The sequence below is a fragment of the Delphinus delphis genome, chromosome 2 (genome assembly GCF_949987515.2).
Source record: "Delphinus delphis chromosome 2, mDelDel1.2, whole genome shotgun sequence".
In the NCBI taxonomy this organism is placed as follows: domain Eukaryota; kingdom Metazoa; phylum Chordata; class Mammalia; order Artiodactyla; family Delphinidae; genus Delphinus; species Delphinus delphis.
In genome coordinates, this window is record NC_082684.1 from 50,759,723 (window position 1) to 50,776,805 (window position 17,083).

Consider the following 17,083-nt stretch of genomic DNA (forward strand, 5'->3'; position numbering starts at 1 on the left):
AAAAAACCAAAACATAAAACAGAAGCAATATTGTAACAAATTCAATAAAGACTTTAAAAAAAAAAAATGGTAGCCAGATTTGCCTTTGGCCAGTTTCCCCACCCCAGCTTCACACTATACATATTATCTTTTCGTTACTATATCAATTCCACTGATATTAACTTTTCTTCCCTCAAGTGTGCTCAAATGTTACCTTCTCAATGAGGACTTCTCCGAATACATGTCTACCAGTCTCCCTATATATATAACATACTATGTAATACATAGTATAGCACCTAACATGTTTTTATTTCTCACTCCCACCCCCCAACACCAATATAAGTTCCATGAAGGCAGATTTTTTTTTTCACTGATATATCTCCTGTCCCTAGAACAGTGCCAGGCACACAAGTAGGCTCTCAATAAATAAACCTACCCTCACACTTATGAAACAAATACCATAGAGGAAATACAGTTGATCCTTGAACGACTCCGAGGTTAGGAGCGCTGACCCTCTGCAAAATCGAAAATCCAAATCCTCATGTAACCTTGTAGTTGTACAGTATCCACTAATTCAGCCAACCCCAGGCTGTGTAATACTGTAGTGTTTACTATTGGAAAATGAAAATCCATGAATAAGTGGACCCACTTATATCCACATAGTTCAAACCCATGTTATTCAAGGGTCAACTGTATATCTAAATGAAGATAAGTGGAAAGGTATTCAAGAAGATTGACAAATACTTTTTTGTTTCAAGTAGTCATAAAACATTTTAAATAAAGGGGGAAAAAGTTCAAACCCATTTTCTTACTGTCCCACAAAGTAAGTTATTTCTAGACTAATTCCCTGGAAGTTTACTATTACTTTGACTTATTTAATAACAAATTTCAACTGTTAGTCCTAAACCCCTCTACAGACCCGTTCTGCCTCTTTGACCTCACCTGTATGTATTTATTCCCTGACCATTCAACTCACTAATCTAGTCTGGCAACTTTCAAGTTTAGCAAAGTGGGGAGGGAAAAGTTACTTTGCCTCTTCTATCACTCCATCTCCCAACATTCCCGTTTTATAAATTTCTTAATATTGTAATTGCAAATCTTTCCTACTTTGTCTTTTACCATTCAATATAAGCAAAGCAAAAGGCTAGATTCTATTGAATATTATACTCCAAATACATTAGGCTCAGTGATTAGACAAGTTATTTTTAATTGCTATATGTGGTTTTACAATTTTTACCTATAAGGAAAGATCTGCTATATCATAATCCACATATATATTTGGCAAGGTATAGAGGAAATAACTTTGGGAATTTAGTAAGCTCCACCACCATTCAGATTATGGCTACTATATTTCTAAATTATATAAAAACATAGAAACTCACTAAAGTGTAAAATATCTTCTACTGCTATCTCTGGTAAATTGATACTTGATAGCCATTAACAACATTAATGTGGGAGTTAAATCACACTAGAGATCACACTAAGATATTCTAAAATCAAACTACAAAAATTGCTAATACAAGAAGGGAGGCCTACAAGGAAAGGGACTGTGTTTAAAAACCCCTTTATCCAACAAGTTATTCTTCATCTACTATTTTATTTTCTAAATGGCTACAGTTCTGCCATTCTTATCAGACAAGCAACCTTGGTTTCTGAAAGACAAACTTACTAAAATCCAAAAGTCAATTGTCAAGGGTTAAGACTACTCCGTAGGCCAATTCTTTAGAGACACAGTTCTGTCCTAAAAACTCAAAGGTTGTGATTTCTGAAAAAGCAGTAGCATAATAAAAACTGCTATAGAACTTTCATTTTTAAAAAATTTCCAACTGCTTTTGTGTCCTAAGTTATCATAAAATCAGATTAAATTTGGTGTAACTAAATCAGGGCAAAACCTCCTATATAGCCAGGATTATAAGAACCAAACATTCTCTTTTTTCTTCATATAAAAGCTAGGTGACTCCCAAACTAAGTTACTTTATACCATATATCCCTGGAGAATAACATGGCCCAACACACCACACGTCCCACTTAATCTAGTTCAAACGAGTAACGTAACGTGAGAAACTGCACTGTGTAATTCCTTTATTTTCTGCATATTAGTGCTTTACCAACACTACAACCATAAAGAACACAATTCCAAGTACTGTACTTTTTAGTTTGGGGAGATCACAGTCTACAGACTCATTTACTTATATTAGACAAGATTAACCTCATTGAAACTTACTTCAGTTTATAAATTCACATAAAATACAGAAATTGATGCAATTAAACAAAAACTTCAGGATCTTATTTCTTAACTTCTTAGATTGTAACTTTTTTGCAGGCTATAATTACCTGCCCCATGATCATCAGTGGTTATGATTCAATTTAACTACATCAATTATCAACCTTTTATATCCTTAAAGAAAATGTAAGTGAAAATTACAATTTCTTAGCAAAAGGTTTAAGGTTTTCCAAATTTCAAATATTTGCTTTCCCTCCTCCCCCCACCTTCAGTTAAGACATTTCAAATAAACTAAAAATAACCACATCTCACCTGCAACATTCCATAGCAATCACTTGATGTATAAAATTTTAACTATGCCCCCAGTTATTTTAAGACAAACAAAAAATGGCTGCCTACCAATCTGTCTGTCACAAGTTAGAAATACTACATTTACGAATTAACATGAGGGTTTCAAGTTTCCTCCAGTTTAGGCATTTATACCTTTGTGCTTGTCGCTTCAGGATGTTACTATAACATTGATATTTATATAACCCATGTTTATGTACCTTAATATGTAATCGTTTAAAACACTAGTAATTAAATTTATGATGGAGCTATGGGAATTTTAAAAGCAACTAAAATGTTCTTAGATGTGTGTCAGCTTCATTTCTAGAGATACTTCTACTAAAGTGAAACTGAGAACTTCATACTTTAGTTGCATTTGAATTCAAAAATCCCTCTGCACCATTAGGAGCCTACAACATAGCACCTCTTCTCATCTGCCTTAAGTAAAATGTTTGTCAAGAGTTTTACTTTGAAGAGTTAACTTTCTATAGCCTTATACTTCTCATACATCTTTGGTAAAAGCTCCATTATACAATATGGCCAAAGCATGAAGGACCAATACTGTCCAATCATATACCATGATATCCCGTTCAATTTTAGTTTTCAGACACCCTCATAAACAAAACCCACTCCACCTTTTCCTGTATACTGCCTTTGCAGTCTACATTTCTGAATTCCCTAAGTTTAATTCCTTGAGGATCTCTAAAATGAATCCTTAAGGCTATGTAAGAACCAGATGCTGCTACACAATTCTGTATCAAGCATTAACATTTGGTTCAAAGTATTATCATAGTGGTCTCAATAATCTAGTTACTGGTCCTAACCAGCTAAGCAAGTAATTTTGTTAGGATCTAGATATCACCAGTGAGCACACTGCTTACCCTTGAAGAAAAGTAAGTTTACATTCATTGTCATCTGTAGGTTCTTCCTCTGCATCCTACTTCCCCTTTTGTCATTCCTCAAGTCTACACATCATTCATTCATCACATTTCCTTTCTCAAAGGAGATAGTGTATTATTGAACCAACAGGATATCTGACTATTAGCATGAGTTAATCAAACAGAATACCTTTTCCATAAAACATCTTTTCCAGTGTTCTAATTAATGGAGATATGGATCACTCATCTATTAAAAAAAAAAGACTTGTATCTTCAGCTTAATCAATTGCTGTAATGTGGAAACACGAATTTTTTTTTCCAGCTAGGTAAAAGGTGCATGTAATTTGAACTGTTAAATGCTTTATTCATGAATAAACATTCTAGTAATTTAAAAACTATTGGTCTTAGACATTTGAAACACGGTAAAAGTATATATTCCAGTTTTGCCCAAAAGTCACTTAAAATATCTACAAATATTTCATCTGTGTGTGGCATACACCATTATTGCTCCATTTTCTGGAAAAGTCTATTTTTAAAGTTAAAAAAGGGAAAACACAGCAAAGTTGCTAACTTTGCAGTGAAAAAAAAAATCTGTGTCCTTGACAGGTTACATTTTCATAGTTTTATGCAGTGTAAGTTAGCTATGTAACGGGGAACTTGAGTTTTATCCTTACTCATGCATGATGTATGTTTCAGAACTTAAGAGTTGAAATTTCAAAGAACTTCTTACATTACCTGTTTAACACAGTGATGTGCAACTGGAACATATTACAATGATATTACTCATTATTTGCCACCGTGGGCTGTTTACTATACTGGTCTTAGATATAAAAGGTCACATTTGAATTTACTAAGTTAAAGTCAGAACTCATAAGGGAGGGGAAAAAGGCCTTAAATATAAAAGACAAACGGCAGTTTGATTAAGCAATAATTTTCAGTTTACTAGATGAAACAGACTTGCAACACAGTCTGCATGAATGCAAAATAAGCCATCTACAGCAAGTGATAAGGAAACTGGGCAAAAAGGAAAAAAGCATACATTGGAAAAGAAGATTCTCTCGAAATAAAAAAATCAAACCATTATTATAAAGGAATTTACCAAGAACTGCTATATTTCCCCCATCCCATTTGCTGGAAGTCAACAAGAGCATCTAGCACTTTGTGTTCATGTCAAAAAAGTCAGATCAGAGCATCCTAACGCAAAGCAAAGAAAAAAAAAAGAAAACAAAACAAAAAAGAAAACCCCTAACCCCCTCCCCCAAACCGCAGAACGGTAACTCCAGAGTTCGAATTCAAAGAAGAGAAAGTGGCAACTGAAAGAGGTGATGGTGGCGATAATCCTATGAATGGGTTTTTGATTTCTCTCCTTCCGGGGGATGGGCGGAGAAGAGGCTCATTAGGATTTGTAGTTAGAGGTTAACCATGTGAGCCCCTCATAGAGTCCGTCCCCCGAGGTGGCACAGGAGGGCTGCACATACCAGTTCCTGTCCCGAATCCGGGTCAGGCCCAGTTTCTCCTGGATCTCGTGGGGTTTCATGGCATCGGGCAGGTCCTGCTTGTTGGCGAAGATGAGGATTATGGCGTCCCTCATCTCCCGGTCATTGATAATGCGGTGCAGCTCCTGGCGGGCCTCGTCGATGCGGTCGCGGTCGGCGCAGTCCACTACGAAGATCAGACCCTGGGTCCCGGTGTAGTAATGCCGCCAGAGCGGCCGGATCTTATCCTGGCCGCCCACATCCCACACGTTGAACTTGACGTTTTTGTAAGTCACGGTCTCCACGTTGAAACCCACGGTAGGGATGGTGGTCACCGACTGGCCCAGCTTCAACTTGTACAGGATGGTTGTCTTGCCGGCTGCGTCCAGGCCCAACATGAGGATCCGCATTTCCTTGTTTCCGAAGATCTTAGATAGCACCTTCCCCATCGCGTCGGAGGAGCCGGGGCCGGGGGCATTCAGGTGTCCCGGGTCCCCTCCGCCAACAACGCCGCCGCCGCCGCCGCGAAACCGAAACGGAGCCTCCCAATCGCGAGGGCGCCCGTGCGGCCTGCGTGGGAGTCGCCTCCTCGGAGAAGAGGCCCGGACCCGTCGCTCACTCGGGCATCACCCACCGCACAACTTGATTCCTCCAGTCGCCGCGGCCGCCGGGACGCTGAGTCTGCGCCGGGAGAGCCGCCGCCCTGCTGAGGCGCGGCCCGGCCCGGAACTGCCCTTCCCCCCGCAGGCGCCGCGCGAGCGCCGCCGCGGTTCCCGCTCCTCCGCCTTCTACTCGCTCCGCCGCGGGAGACTGCGGCCCTTCGGCCCGGCTCCCGGTCCGCGAGCACCACGCTCACCAGCGACCCAGGCCACCCGAGAGGCAGCGCGGCTCCGGCGCCCCGTCAGGTCATTGATCCTCGCGGGAACTCGGTGCGCTGCCTGCAGACAGAGACAAGGAGAAGGAAGTTACTGCTAGAGCCCCAGAGGAGAGTGGAGACCGAGGGGGCCCGCCTTGCCAGCTCAGCCCAGGAGGTTACCTCCAGCCGCCGCCCCGAGCGCGGGCTCCCTCCGGCCTCCACCGCCTCCTCCCAGCTCTGCCGCCGCCGCCGCCGGAAAAGGCGCCGAGGAAACCGCCTCACTTCCCCTCCCGACCACGCAGGCGCAGCAGAGGCCGCCCGTTCGGACAAGAGCGACCTCTGTAAAGAGAGCAGCCCGCGCGCTAAGCGTCGGGGCGCCACGCGCGGAGGGGCGGGGCTACGGCGGCTCAGAGGGCTCGCAGGTGCGGCCAGCCCCCACCCCCGCGAATCTCGGACTCTCACCCGCGGCCACCTGTCGCTGTTCTAGCGTCTTGTCCACTCTCTGCATTCCTCTTCCGCGCTGTCTCCGCCTCCGCCCCCATTCAAACCAGAAGAGCCGATCCACTGCGGAGCTCCACGGTGTGGGGCCCGCGGACCGCCTGCTCCCCTGACGAACGCCTCCCCTGTGCTGCTTCCAGGCCTGTTCTCGGACCCTGGTGCCTGCCAGATGCTCCGCGACTTCCCTCCAGCCCGCCCCAGCCTTCGTGTGCCCTCAGTCTCACAGGGAAGCCCTAGCCGCTGTTTTTACCTTTCCCCCAGCCTTTTTTGGCTTCCCTTTATCCCTCGTGCTCTGTGCGTTTCCTGAAAGACACGTGGGAGGCTAGTGGTTCGCGTGGAATCTGCCAGTCAGTGCGGCGCTTTTACTGGGTTTGGGTTTGCTCTGAAGCCCGTCTTTTGGACATTGGAGCCCTATCTTACACATCTCGTCAGGACCAGTCCACGTTTCTTAAAAATTACAGTATTATCAAAAGTTCCCGTGCCTTGCCGCTTTTTCAACTTTTTAGAAGGTGGTCATTTTTAATATTTAAATATCATCTCCTTTTAGTGTGATTAGTAGTAGCTTCTCACCCAGCCACTCATTCTTAACTTTAAGAAGCCTCGACGATATAATCTTAGCGTAGGATTTAGAATCAGAAAGACTGACTACTTCTGTCGCCTGGATTTGGACGTTTAACCTTACTGAGTTACCTCCTGTGTAAACTGAGTGTAACACTGACCTTTCTGTCCGCAAACCCCATCTGATGGTTAAATAATGTTTGTAGAAAACTTCAACCTTTTTGTATCGAATGGTTAGTGGTAAAGTTAGACGTAAAGTTCAAAAAAGTTAGACGTAAAGTTAGACGTAAAGTTCAAAAAGTGAAAGCTTGAAATGTAAATAAACCAAAGGGAGGAAAAACAGGAAAACAGTGTGTGTGTGTTTTTTTAAGAAGATGCTGTAATAACATAAGGTAACATACTTTTTATGTCACAATGTAAGACAGTTTGATAATGGTAGATTGGTTAAATGATAACCTTACAAGCTTCAGCCTGAAGTAAATTTACTTAAATTTACTTCAGCCTGAAGTAAATTTACTTAAGTTATTAATATTCTGGCAATGATTTAATTTACTTACCATCTGCCTTAATACGTATGCCCTATCTTAAAACTGACAGAAGGATTTGGAGTCAGAAGATTGGGGTTCAGAGTGTTACCCCTCCGTTTTATAGCTGTGAATCCTTTCAGTCTTTGTAAACTTCATTTTTTTATCTGTTGAACGAGATGAAGAATATCATCTCGAATGAAAATAGTCACTATTTATTGATTGTTGTCATAAACACTGTACTAAATTACTTTAAATATTTTACTTTAACCTGCGCAGCAACCATGTGAGGTAGCTTTGAGTGTTAGTGGAAACTGAGGGTCAAAGAGGTTGAGTAATTTTTTGAAAGTCACAGAGTTGAGATTAAATGGTGAATCTACAGCTGATCCTCTTAACCCCCAAATTATGCTCTCTCCCTGAGTACTTCACACAGTTGTTCGGAAGCTCAGAAGACTTCATCTCATTTTCAGCAATATTAAAAATGGGAAAGATAGAACTAAAAACAAAAGTTTTAATTACAGTTGATATTTTAGCAAATTGTTTAATAGTTATGGCTTCAGACCATAAAAATAAACACTGGGGCAACATAGTCTGGTGGCACAAGTGAATAGAAAAAGCTAAATTACATCCTTAACTTACTCCCAATACTTCTTTTTTTTTTTTTTTAATTTATTTATTTATTTATTTTTGGCTGTGTTGGGTCTTCGTTTCTGTGCGAGGGCTTTCTCTAGTTGTGGCAAGCAGGGGCCAGTCTTCATTGTGGTGTGCAGGCCTCTCACTGTCGCGGCCTCTCTTGTTGCGGAGCACAGGCTCCAGACGCGCAGGCTCAGTAGTTGTGGCTCACGGGCCCAGTTGCTCCGTGGCATGTGGGATCTTCCCCGACCAGGGCTCGAACCCGTGTCCCCTGCATTGACAGGCAGATTCTCAACCACTGCGCCACCAGGGAAGCCCACTCCCAATACTTCTTGACTTAGGTTTAACTTGGGTAATTTGTTCATCCTCATTGATCATCAATTTCTCTGTTCCTGCAATAGAGAAATCTCTCTTAATTGATTAGGGCAGTATATGTTATTCTCCTTTTCAGTTGAAGGAGCCGAGGCACTGAGAGGGTAAGCAACTTTCTTAAGGTCTATAAACGGTACAGAGGAGATTTGAATTAACACTTCTTTGATCCAAGTCTGGTGTTCTTTTCTCTATTGTGTGAACTCTGGAAGCTGGACTAGATCAATGGTTTTCAGCTCTGGCTGCACATTAAAATCAGCTGGGGCATTTTTAGACTGTATAAATTATTGAGCCCACCCCAGGTTAATTAAGTCAAAATATCTGTGATCAAGGTTCTACCCCCAGTATTTTTTTAAGGCTCCCTGAGTGATTCTAATATATAGCTAAGATTGAGAAGCACTGAACTAATTGCTAACTTCCCTTCACATCAAAAATTTCTATGAATTCTGAGCTTTACTTATTTTCTTATTCCTCATCCCCAAGATGTATACCCACACACACACAGTTTTGCATAGTATAGTGCAAAAACTTTAATCACAATAATCCATTATAAGTTACCAAGGCATTAGACCTGTCAGACAAAGGCATAAATATTTCTAAATTCTTGCAAAGAAAAGTGTTTTGAAAATATACTATAATTATAGCTAAATTTATTGAATTATTAATAGAGCCCCATCAACTAGTCAACACCATTAAATGAAGAGAAAGTAAGACATTAAGTGAAGAGAAAGTAAGACAAGACACTTGGCAACCATAGGATGATCAAAGTCATAAGCTCTAGACTAAAACTTGTCTGTGGATACTTCCCATTTGGCTGCCCAGTATGCAAACACTTCTATTTGACTGAATCACAATTTAGGTAGAAGGAAAGATGAAGGGGGGCAAATAGATATTCGTTTTCCTATTTCCCTGGTAGCTAGGGTTTGGGTAAGTGAACTGGGTTCAACCAATTAAGTAATCAATGTCCTAGTCCAGGCTTTGAATTTTGAGAGATTCAAAATTCCACAGTTGCTGGGACAAGTGTTCAGAGTGACTGAGTCCAGCAGCATGGTGGCAGATATCCAATGGCAGAAATGCCAATGACAACAAGTGTCACAGTGAAAACACTAGCAGGACATGTCTAAAGCCATCAATTCTATGACATAGTCCTAGCAGTGCCTTTTCTACCCTGTCTCTACAGCCTTCCTGACAATTCTGTGGGCCCTCTTGATACATTTCCAATAAAATTATTTTCTGCTCAAGTTAATCAGGGTCAGTTTTTCTTGACTGTGAATAAGAACCCTGAATAATACACATTTTAATTTAAAGAATTCAAAATGAAATCTTTTACCAACATTTTACGAATTGAACATCTGATTGTGTTAGTAATTTCCCCATTAGATGGTCATTTGAAAATAGAGTCATACATGTAAAATTATAGAATCATCATTATTTCTAATCTGTTAAAATTATGTTCCTTCTCATGGAAGTTTATGAATGTGTTGTTTTCAAATTAACCATTTGAATCAGTAAAATTGTTGGAGTGAGAAACATTTCATATCCTGGAACTATTCATAACATCCCCTGTTATGAAGAAGCATATAATCTCAGAAATTTAATTTTCAATATCAGAAGAGTGTTTTTAAGCTAAAGCAGGATTATTACTTTGGCCTAAACTGACAGATAGTTAGTTTACAATATTGATTCTCTGAAAAAGACACTTGTTTAAAACAGAGAGGCTAAATCGTTTAGACTGCTTAATTGACTGAATACTCCAAACCTTGTAATTAAGTAATAACACAACAGTGCGTGCGGTGTGTGCAGTAACATTTGTTGGGCCCTGTGCTATCAGTTATGCAGCTATGTTGTTATTGTACAATAACATACTGTATAGCAGTGTGTTGGTGCACAGTGTGCCCTTGAGGAAGACATTCAAGGGACACCAAAGATCTGAGGGCTAAAAATCCTTGTCCTGTCTTTATAGTCATTCCAGCTTTAAATTTCCTAATTTATAGGTTTTGTCTTTTGCTTTGTCTTGTTTCATTTCTGTTTTTGTTTTCCCTCATTCTTAGAGATACAGGAAGAAAACAGCATATAAGCAAAACAGTGACCCCTAATTGGTGAATGCATCACAATGGTACTAAACAAGTAGATTTACTAATTTTAAGGCATCATGCAGTTTTAGCTCTGTGTATACTCCTTGCCTCTAGCATGGGATTTTGCATTTGATCTGCCTTAGTTTCTGACTTGCTGGTTAGAGATTCAGCTTCCCAAGGAGATGCTCCATATGGCTAGGTTGGTGGTAAAAGAAAAGTGGAAGAACTTTCCATGTTACAGAATCCAGAGAAAAGAATCAGTATTTCAAATCTCAAGAAACAGTTGGTAAGTCAGTAAATTTAAAACTGTTTATAGATTAGAAACCAAATAATTAAATGGTTTTAAATGCCACATAGTGCTGTTTCAAAGAGAGAATAAATGAATGAATGAAAAAGTGAGTAGGAAAGAAGAAGAAAGGAAGGAAGATAGAAAAAAGGAAGGGAGGAAGGAAGGAAAAAAGAAGAGGATTGTATTGAAAAGCAGAACTTGACAATGTTGTAAACTGATACCGTAACCTAATCCAAAACCCAGGTTTGGGTTGAAAGGAAGAATTCCTTAGAAAAGCATAACCAGGTAGATTTATATGAGATTTCCTCCTCCATAAACTTTTGTTTTTTTTATGTGCACCAAGAATAAACAGTGGAACAGTTTTTGCTATTCAGTACCTTTGGACCATCAGTATATTATTGTCTGTAGTTGCTCCTACTCTAATATACAGTTCTGAACACAATGACCAAGATTTATGAGTGTGGAAATGGTTGTAAAATCCTAGGTAAATGTTACACTATAACCAGTTTAACAATGGCTTAGCTGGGCAAAATTTATGAGTTTGTTTCCATTTTAAGCAAGAAAGATTTATATTCCAAAAGGCTTAGAAAGACACCTCCTGGATTATGTGTCCACAAATAATAGTTAAATAACGTAAGTCTGCTGAGCTAAAGACTGGCTTCAAGGGTAACATGACAATTTAATAAACTAGGGGCAATGGTGCTGTGACTCTCTCAGGTGAACTAGGGTGACAGTTCCTGTGCTCTCTTCACCATGGGAAAACCTGCTACCCTGTGTGCTGACTTCCCAAACTGACTAGATTGATGCTGGAAAAGGAAAGTTCTAGAGCCTTTGAAGCAGTTTCTGATGTTCAGCTTTATTTCCAAATGTAAAAATGGGTCTTTCTGCTGCTTAGTATATCTTTTAAACGTTATAAGAAACATAAGTCATGAATTCAACTTGCTTTCACAGTAGTAATGTTGGTTATATAAGAAGGTTAACCTGGGACTTTATAACAATTTCAATATAGATACATTGTTAACGGTATATCAAAGATTCTAGGAATAGAACAAGATACCCAGTTTATTGGTCACTTTTAGGCTGTCTTTGGAAATGGCCATCCCCATCCACAAGAACACTCCTGTCCTACTGGTTTTTCCATGTGACCCTTCCACACATACATCTCTGGCCATACCAGCTGGACCACAGATAGACTCATTATCCTAATTTGCTAATCAGATTCTTATTCCTAAGAATTTAAAATCAGATCTGAAGGAAGACCATATCAGTATGTCTTTTCCCAGTGGGTCCATATCCTCCTAACTAGGGACTGTGTCACAGCCATATTCTATTTTTTTTTTTTTTTTTTTTTTTTTGCAGTACATGGGCCTCTCACTGTTGTGGCCTCTCCCGTTGCGGAGCACAGGATCCGGACGCACAGGCTCAGCGGCCATGGCTCACGGGCCCAGCCGCTCCGCGGCATGTGGGATTTTCCCAGACCGGGTCACGAACCCGTGTACCCTGCATCGGCAGGCGGACTCTCAACCACTGCGCCACCAGGGAAGCCCAGGAAAGAATTTTTTAAAAAAGAATCTTGGAATATCAGGAAGAAAGAAAGAACATTGTAAGTAAAAATATAGGTAAATACAATAGTTTTTCCTTCTCTTCTTTGAGTTTTCTAAATTATGTTTGATGATTGCAGCAAAAATTTATCACACTGTCTGATTTGGTTCTACATGTCTGCTGAGGAAGCATTAGAAACAATTATAAACAATAATAAGTGAACATAAATGTGTGAAGCAAAATTGATAAAACTGAAAGAAGAAATAGATGAATCCACAATTATAGTTGGAGACTTCAGTACCTCTCTTGCAATAATTGATAGAACAAACTAGACAGAAAAATGACAAGTTTATAGAAAAACTCAACAATGGCATCAACCAACAAGATAATCAACATTTATAGAACATTTCACCTAACACTACAGAATACACACTCTTTATAAAAATTTTTTTATAATTAATTTATTTTTATTATTTATATATTTTTATTTTTGGCTGTGTTGGGTCTTTGTTGCTGTGCGTGGGCTTTCTCTAGTTGTGGAGAGCAGGGGCTACTCTTTGTTGCGGTGCATGAGCTTCTCAATGTGGTGGCTTCTCTTGTTGTGGAACACAGGCTCTAGGTGCGCGGGCTTCAGTAGTTGTGGCACACGGGCTCAGTAGTTGTGGCTCACGGGCTTAGTTGCTCCACGGCATGCGGGATCTTCCTGGACCAGGAATCAAACCTGTGTCTCCTGCATTGGCAGGCGGATTCTTAACTACTGGACCACAAGGGAAGTCCCAGAATACACACTCTTATCAAGTGCCATATCCTGGGTCATAAAACAAATTTTAAAGAACTGTATATCATACAGAGTATATTCTCTATCCACAATGAAATCAAACTGGAAATTAATAATAGAAAGATAACAGGAAAATCTCAAAACCCTTGGAGACTAAACAGCACACTTTTGAATAATCCATGGGTCAAAGAGTAAGTCTTTAGGGAAAAAAAATACATTGAAATGAATGAAAATGAAAATACAATGTATAAAAATGTGGAGGACACAGGTACAGCAGTGCTGAAAGGGAAATTTATAGCGCTATTTCCCAAACTTTTTCATCACCCCAATACAGAAACTCTATATCCATTAAGCAATAACCCTTCATTCTCTGCTCCCCTCAGCCTCTCTCTACTTTCTGTCTCTATGTATTTGCCTTTTCTAGATATTTCATATAAGTGGACTAGTACAATATACATCCTTTTGTGCCTGGCATATTTTATTTAGCATAATATTTTCAAGGTTCATTTATGGTGTAGCATGTATCAGAACTTTATTTCTCTTTATGGGTGAGTAATATTTCCATAATACCATATTTTGTCCGCCCAGTTTTCTTGGACACTTGGGTTGTTTCCACCTTTTGGCTGTTGTGAATAATGCTGCAACAAACGTCCATATACACATAACTGACTTTTTGTTTTCAATTCTTTTGGGTATATACCTACGGGTGGAATCACTGGACCATATAGTAATTGTATGTTTAACTTTTTGAAGAACTGCCAAACCATTTTTCACAGCATCATTCCCACCAACAATGTACAAGAGCTCCCCACATTCTTGCCAACACTCGTTATTATCCAGTTTTTTAAAAATTATACGATCCTAGTAGGTGTGAAGTGGTATCTCATTTGTGGTTTTGATTGCATTTCCTTAATGATTAATGACAGAGGAAAGAATGAATGAATGAAAGCATAAAGGGACTTACAAGTTTAATAAATTTTTTATCACAAAGGATAAATCACTCTTCTAGTTTATATTATATATTACTGTACAAGAGCACTAATATTCATTTTAATAATGATAAATAATAACTCATCATTTGTATACATTTGTTTTGATTATATAAATACCCTTTTGTAATATGTAATACTGTTTCTCCATACAACATGGTGACTATAGGTTGTCTCCTTTTACAGAATATTGCAACTAATATGTAGTGGTTTTGTCTTTCTTCGTTTCTTGCCACATGCCAGGCCATGGCCCCTTGGGAAATGAGCTGGGCCACAAAATGAATTAGAGCTCTGCCATTGTACAAGGGGGTCCATTTGAACAGGCACAAGCAGCCTGTGCCTTCAGTACATTCTGTATAAACAGGGTTACTTTCAGGGCACATTAGCCCTAAAAGCAACCTCTGCGGAAACTACGAATCACTTTGATCATAAATTGCCATACACAAAAAACTTGATATTAACACAATATGGTTTAATTATTAACAGTGTGACTTGTGATAACATAATGTATTTATAAAGCATCCCCTAGCAAGCACCATGGTGCTATATATTCAACCATCACATCATAAAATCTCAACAAGTAATAGGAAGTTGTCTAAACCACACTCAGAAAGTTTGAAATTTCCCCCTCCAAGATAAAAGTGAAAGTTCATTGCCATTTGAACCTCAGAAGGCCTCAGTGATCTTCCACTGATTCAAGGGGAAGATCTTACCCTCCTCACCACCTCTACATAGGGAAAGCCCTAGGATTTTTATATTAGTCATACCCAGAGACCAGCAGTCATGCAAGATCAGAACCTTTCCAATCATTCTTCTCTTAGAAATTATGACCTTTCCTCAGGGTCCAAGGTGAATGGACAAAAGCCTATATCTTAGACTATTTGTATCATGTCAAGCAACTTCCTTGATTCTCTGTTTACACTTTTGTTCTCAAAGCTAACCTTTATCCCTGATATTAAAATAATAGTTGACACTTCAGTACACCTAGCACATAGCAGGTGCTCAATGGTTAATTGTTGGATGCCTGAATGAATGATTCAAACAAAGAATGTTATCTTGATCCTCTCTCACCTTAGTCAGTATAAGCTGTATGCAGTTTAAAGTATTTGTTTTCCTACCAAAAGCCAGGCTGTTCAAATATATTAACCTCGATAAATAATTAACCTTGAGACTTGAAATTTAAGAAAAAGCAAATCAATTTGCCAATTATTCTGGCAGGGTGTGACATTAGGCTAAGTCTACAGGGTCCTCAAACAAAGGAAGCACTCTTTCAAACTTTATCTGATGAAAATGAAACATTCTAATTTATTCTAATACTTTAAAAACGAATAAATTAAATACAGCAGAAAGCTTTTGTCACACTGGTGTAAAGAGATAGAATCGATAAAGTTTGTTAAATATAGGGAGTTTTATGTATTAAGTTTTGGTTTGGGGACGTGATTTATTCCACGTCAGATCAGAATCAATGTAACAAATAGCCATGCTGTAATGGAGTTCTACTAAGTTCTTAAACATTAAAACACTTCAGCAGAACTGTCGGATGAAAGTGAAAACATATTCAAATTGAGGAAAATGACCCCACAAGTTTAACTTATATTTATAGGTCTAGCAGCGTGACGCCGTATAAGTAACTGTGTCCACTGTCAGGATTTATTCTGATATTTGAAAACCTGCCACAAGAAATGAGTTTCTGGGTCGACGATAGATATTGTGAGATATTGTGTATTAACTATATTAAAGGCTTTTCCTCCAAGCAGAGTGTGGCCAAGACGTAAATGTTTATTACGTCAAAGCGTTAATTCTCGTTAATCCATGGTTCGTTTATTAAATGTAATAGAATCAGGGTCAGCCCACAGGGGCATGTCTGTGATATGCAAATAACCTATCGTAATGAAAATCCTGCCCGCAGCAGCAAAGGATCCTGCGGCCGTAAGGAGCCGCGAACAAATCTGCCACAGGGCGGGGCCCGGGAGCCTTCTTTGGGAGAACGCAGCCCAGGACTGGACTGAGATCCAAGGGACCGACGTCTCAGTTGGTACCTTGTCCGCCTCGCCCCCTGGCGGTTCCCCTCTCTTGCCCTGCCGGTCCGGCCTCTCGGTCCTCGAAAAGCCCCGCCTCTCCTTCCCCTGGTGGCCCCGCCTCTCGCCCCCTTCCCCTCCACCCGCCGCCCCGGTGTCCCCACCTTCCCCAGGCCCCCGTCGCCTCTCCTCTCCTCCCCTGGTGGCCCCGCCTCTCCCTCTCCCGTTGGCCCCGCCTTCCCCGCTTCCGAGGAGCTCTCCCGCCCAGGCTCCTCTCCCATTCCTCAGTAGTGGGAGGGGCTTGCTTGGGGGTCCGCGGCGGCGGCAGTCCCCTGGGCGCGTTCTTCCTCTCGTTGGTTGGTGGTCTTTCCGCCTTCTTTTCTTCGGCCGCGTCGGATCTCCTCCTCAGGTGTTGTCTCCGGGCTGTGCGGCCCTGCCTGATAGTTGCTGAGGCTGCAAGCCCGGACCCCGCTTGCCCACAAGCCTTCTCCCCACGCCGGGGCAGAAAGCCTCTGCGTCAGACCCCATGCTCTTTCTCGTTTAACGTTACCCCGAAGGACTAATTTATAAATGGCTTGAGCTCCATGAGTGGAGTTCCGTAGACAGATTGAGACATACCATTTGGAATGAATGCAGAATCTATTCCAACATTTAGTGCCTCAAAATTAACTGTCACTAGGGTTATGTTTTGAAAAAGCAAAACCCCAGACAGCCAGACCATAACCTTGCTTTCTGCACTGTCAAAAAGTTAAAAACCTAGATAAAAGCTGGCGGGATATGGAGAAAAGGGAAACCTTGTGCACCGTTGGTGGGGATGTAAACTGGTTCAGCTACTCTGGAAAACAGTATGGAGGTGTCTCAAGAAATTCAGAGTAGAATTACCACACGATCCAGCAATTCCACTTCAGGGTGGATAGCCAAAGGAAACAAATCATCACCTGGAAGAGACATCTGTACTCCCATGTTCATTACAGCATTATTCACAATAAACAAGGTATGGAAACAACCGAAGTGTCCACTAACAGATGAATGGATCAAGAAAACACACACACACACACACACACACACACA

General features: G+C 40.5%; 1 protein-coding gene across 1 annotated transcript; it reads right to left on the reverse strand.

Moving 5' to 3' along the window:
• Positions 1 to 2,046: 2,046 nt before the first annotated feature.
• Positions 2,047 to 5,599, reverse strand: ARF6 (ARF GTPase 6). The gene has a single exon (XM_060004599.1). It carries the CDS (start codon positions 5,330 to 5,332, stop codon positions 4,805 to 4,807), a length of 528 nt encoding a protein of 175 aa, XP_059860582.1. The 5' UTR covers positions 5,333 to 5,599; the 3' UTR covers positions 2,047 to 4,804.
• Between the last annotated feature and the right edge of the window lie 11,484 nt (positions 5,600 to 17,083).

Coding starts and splice junctions, on each gene's coding strand:
- ARF6 (XM_060004599.1), bottom strand. CDS start 5,332: ATGGGGAAGGTGCTATCTAAGATCTTCGGAAACAAGGAAATGCGGATC.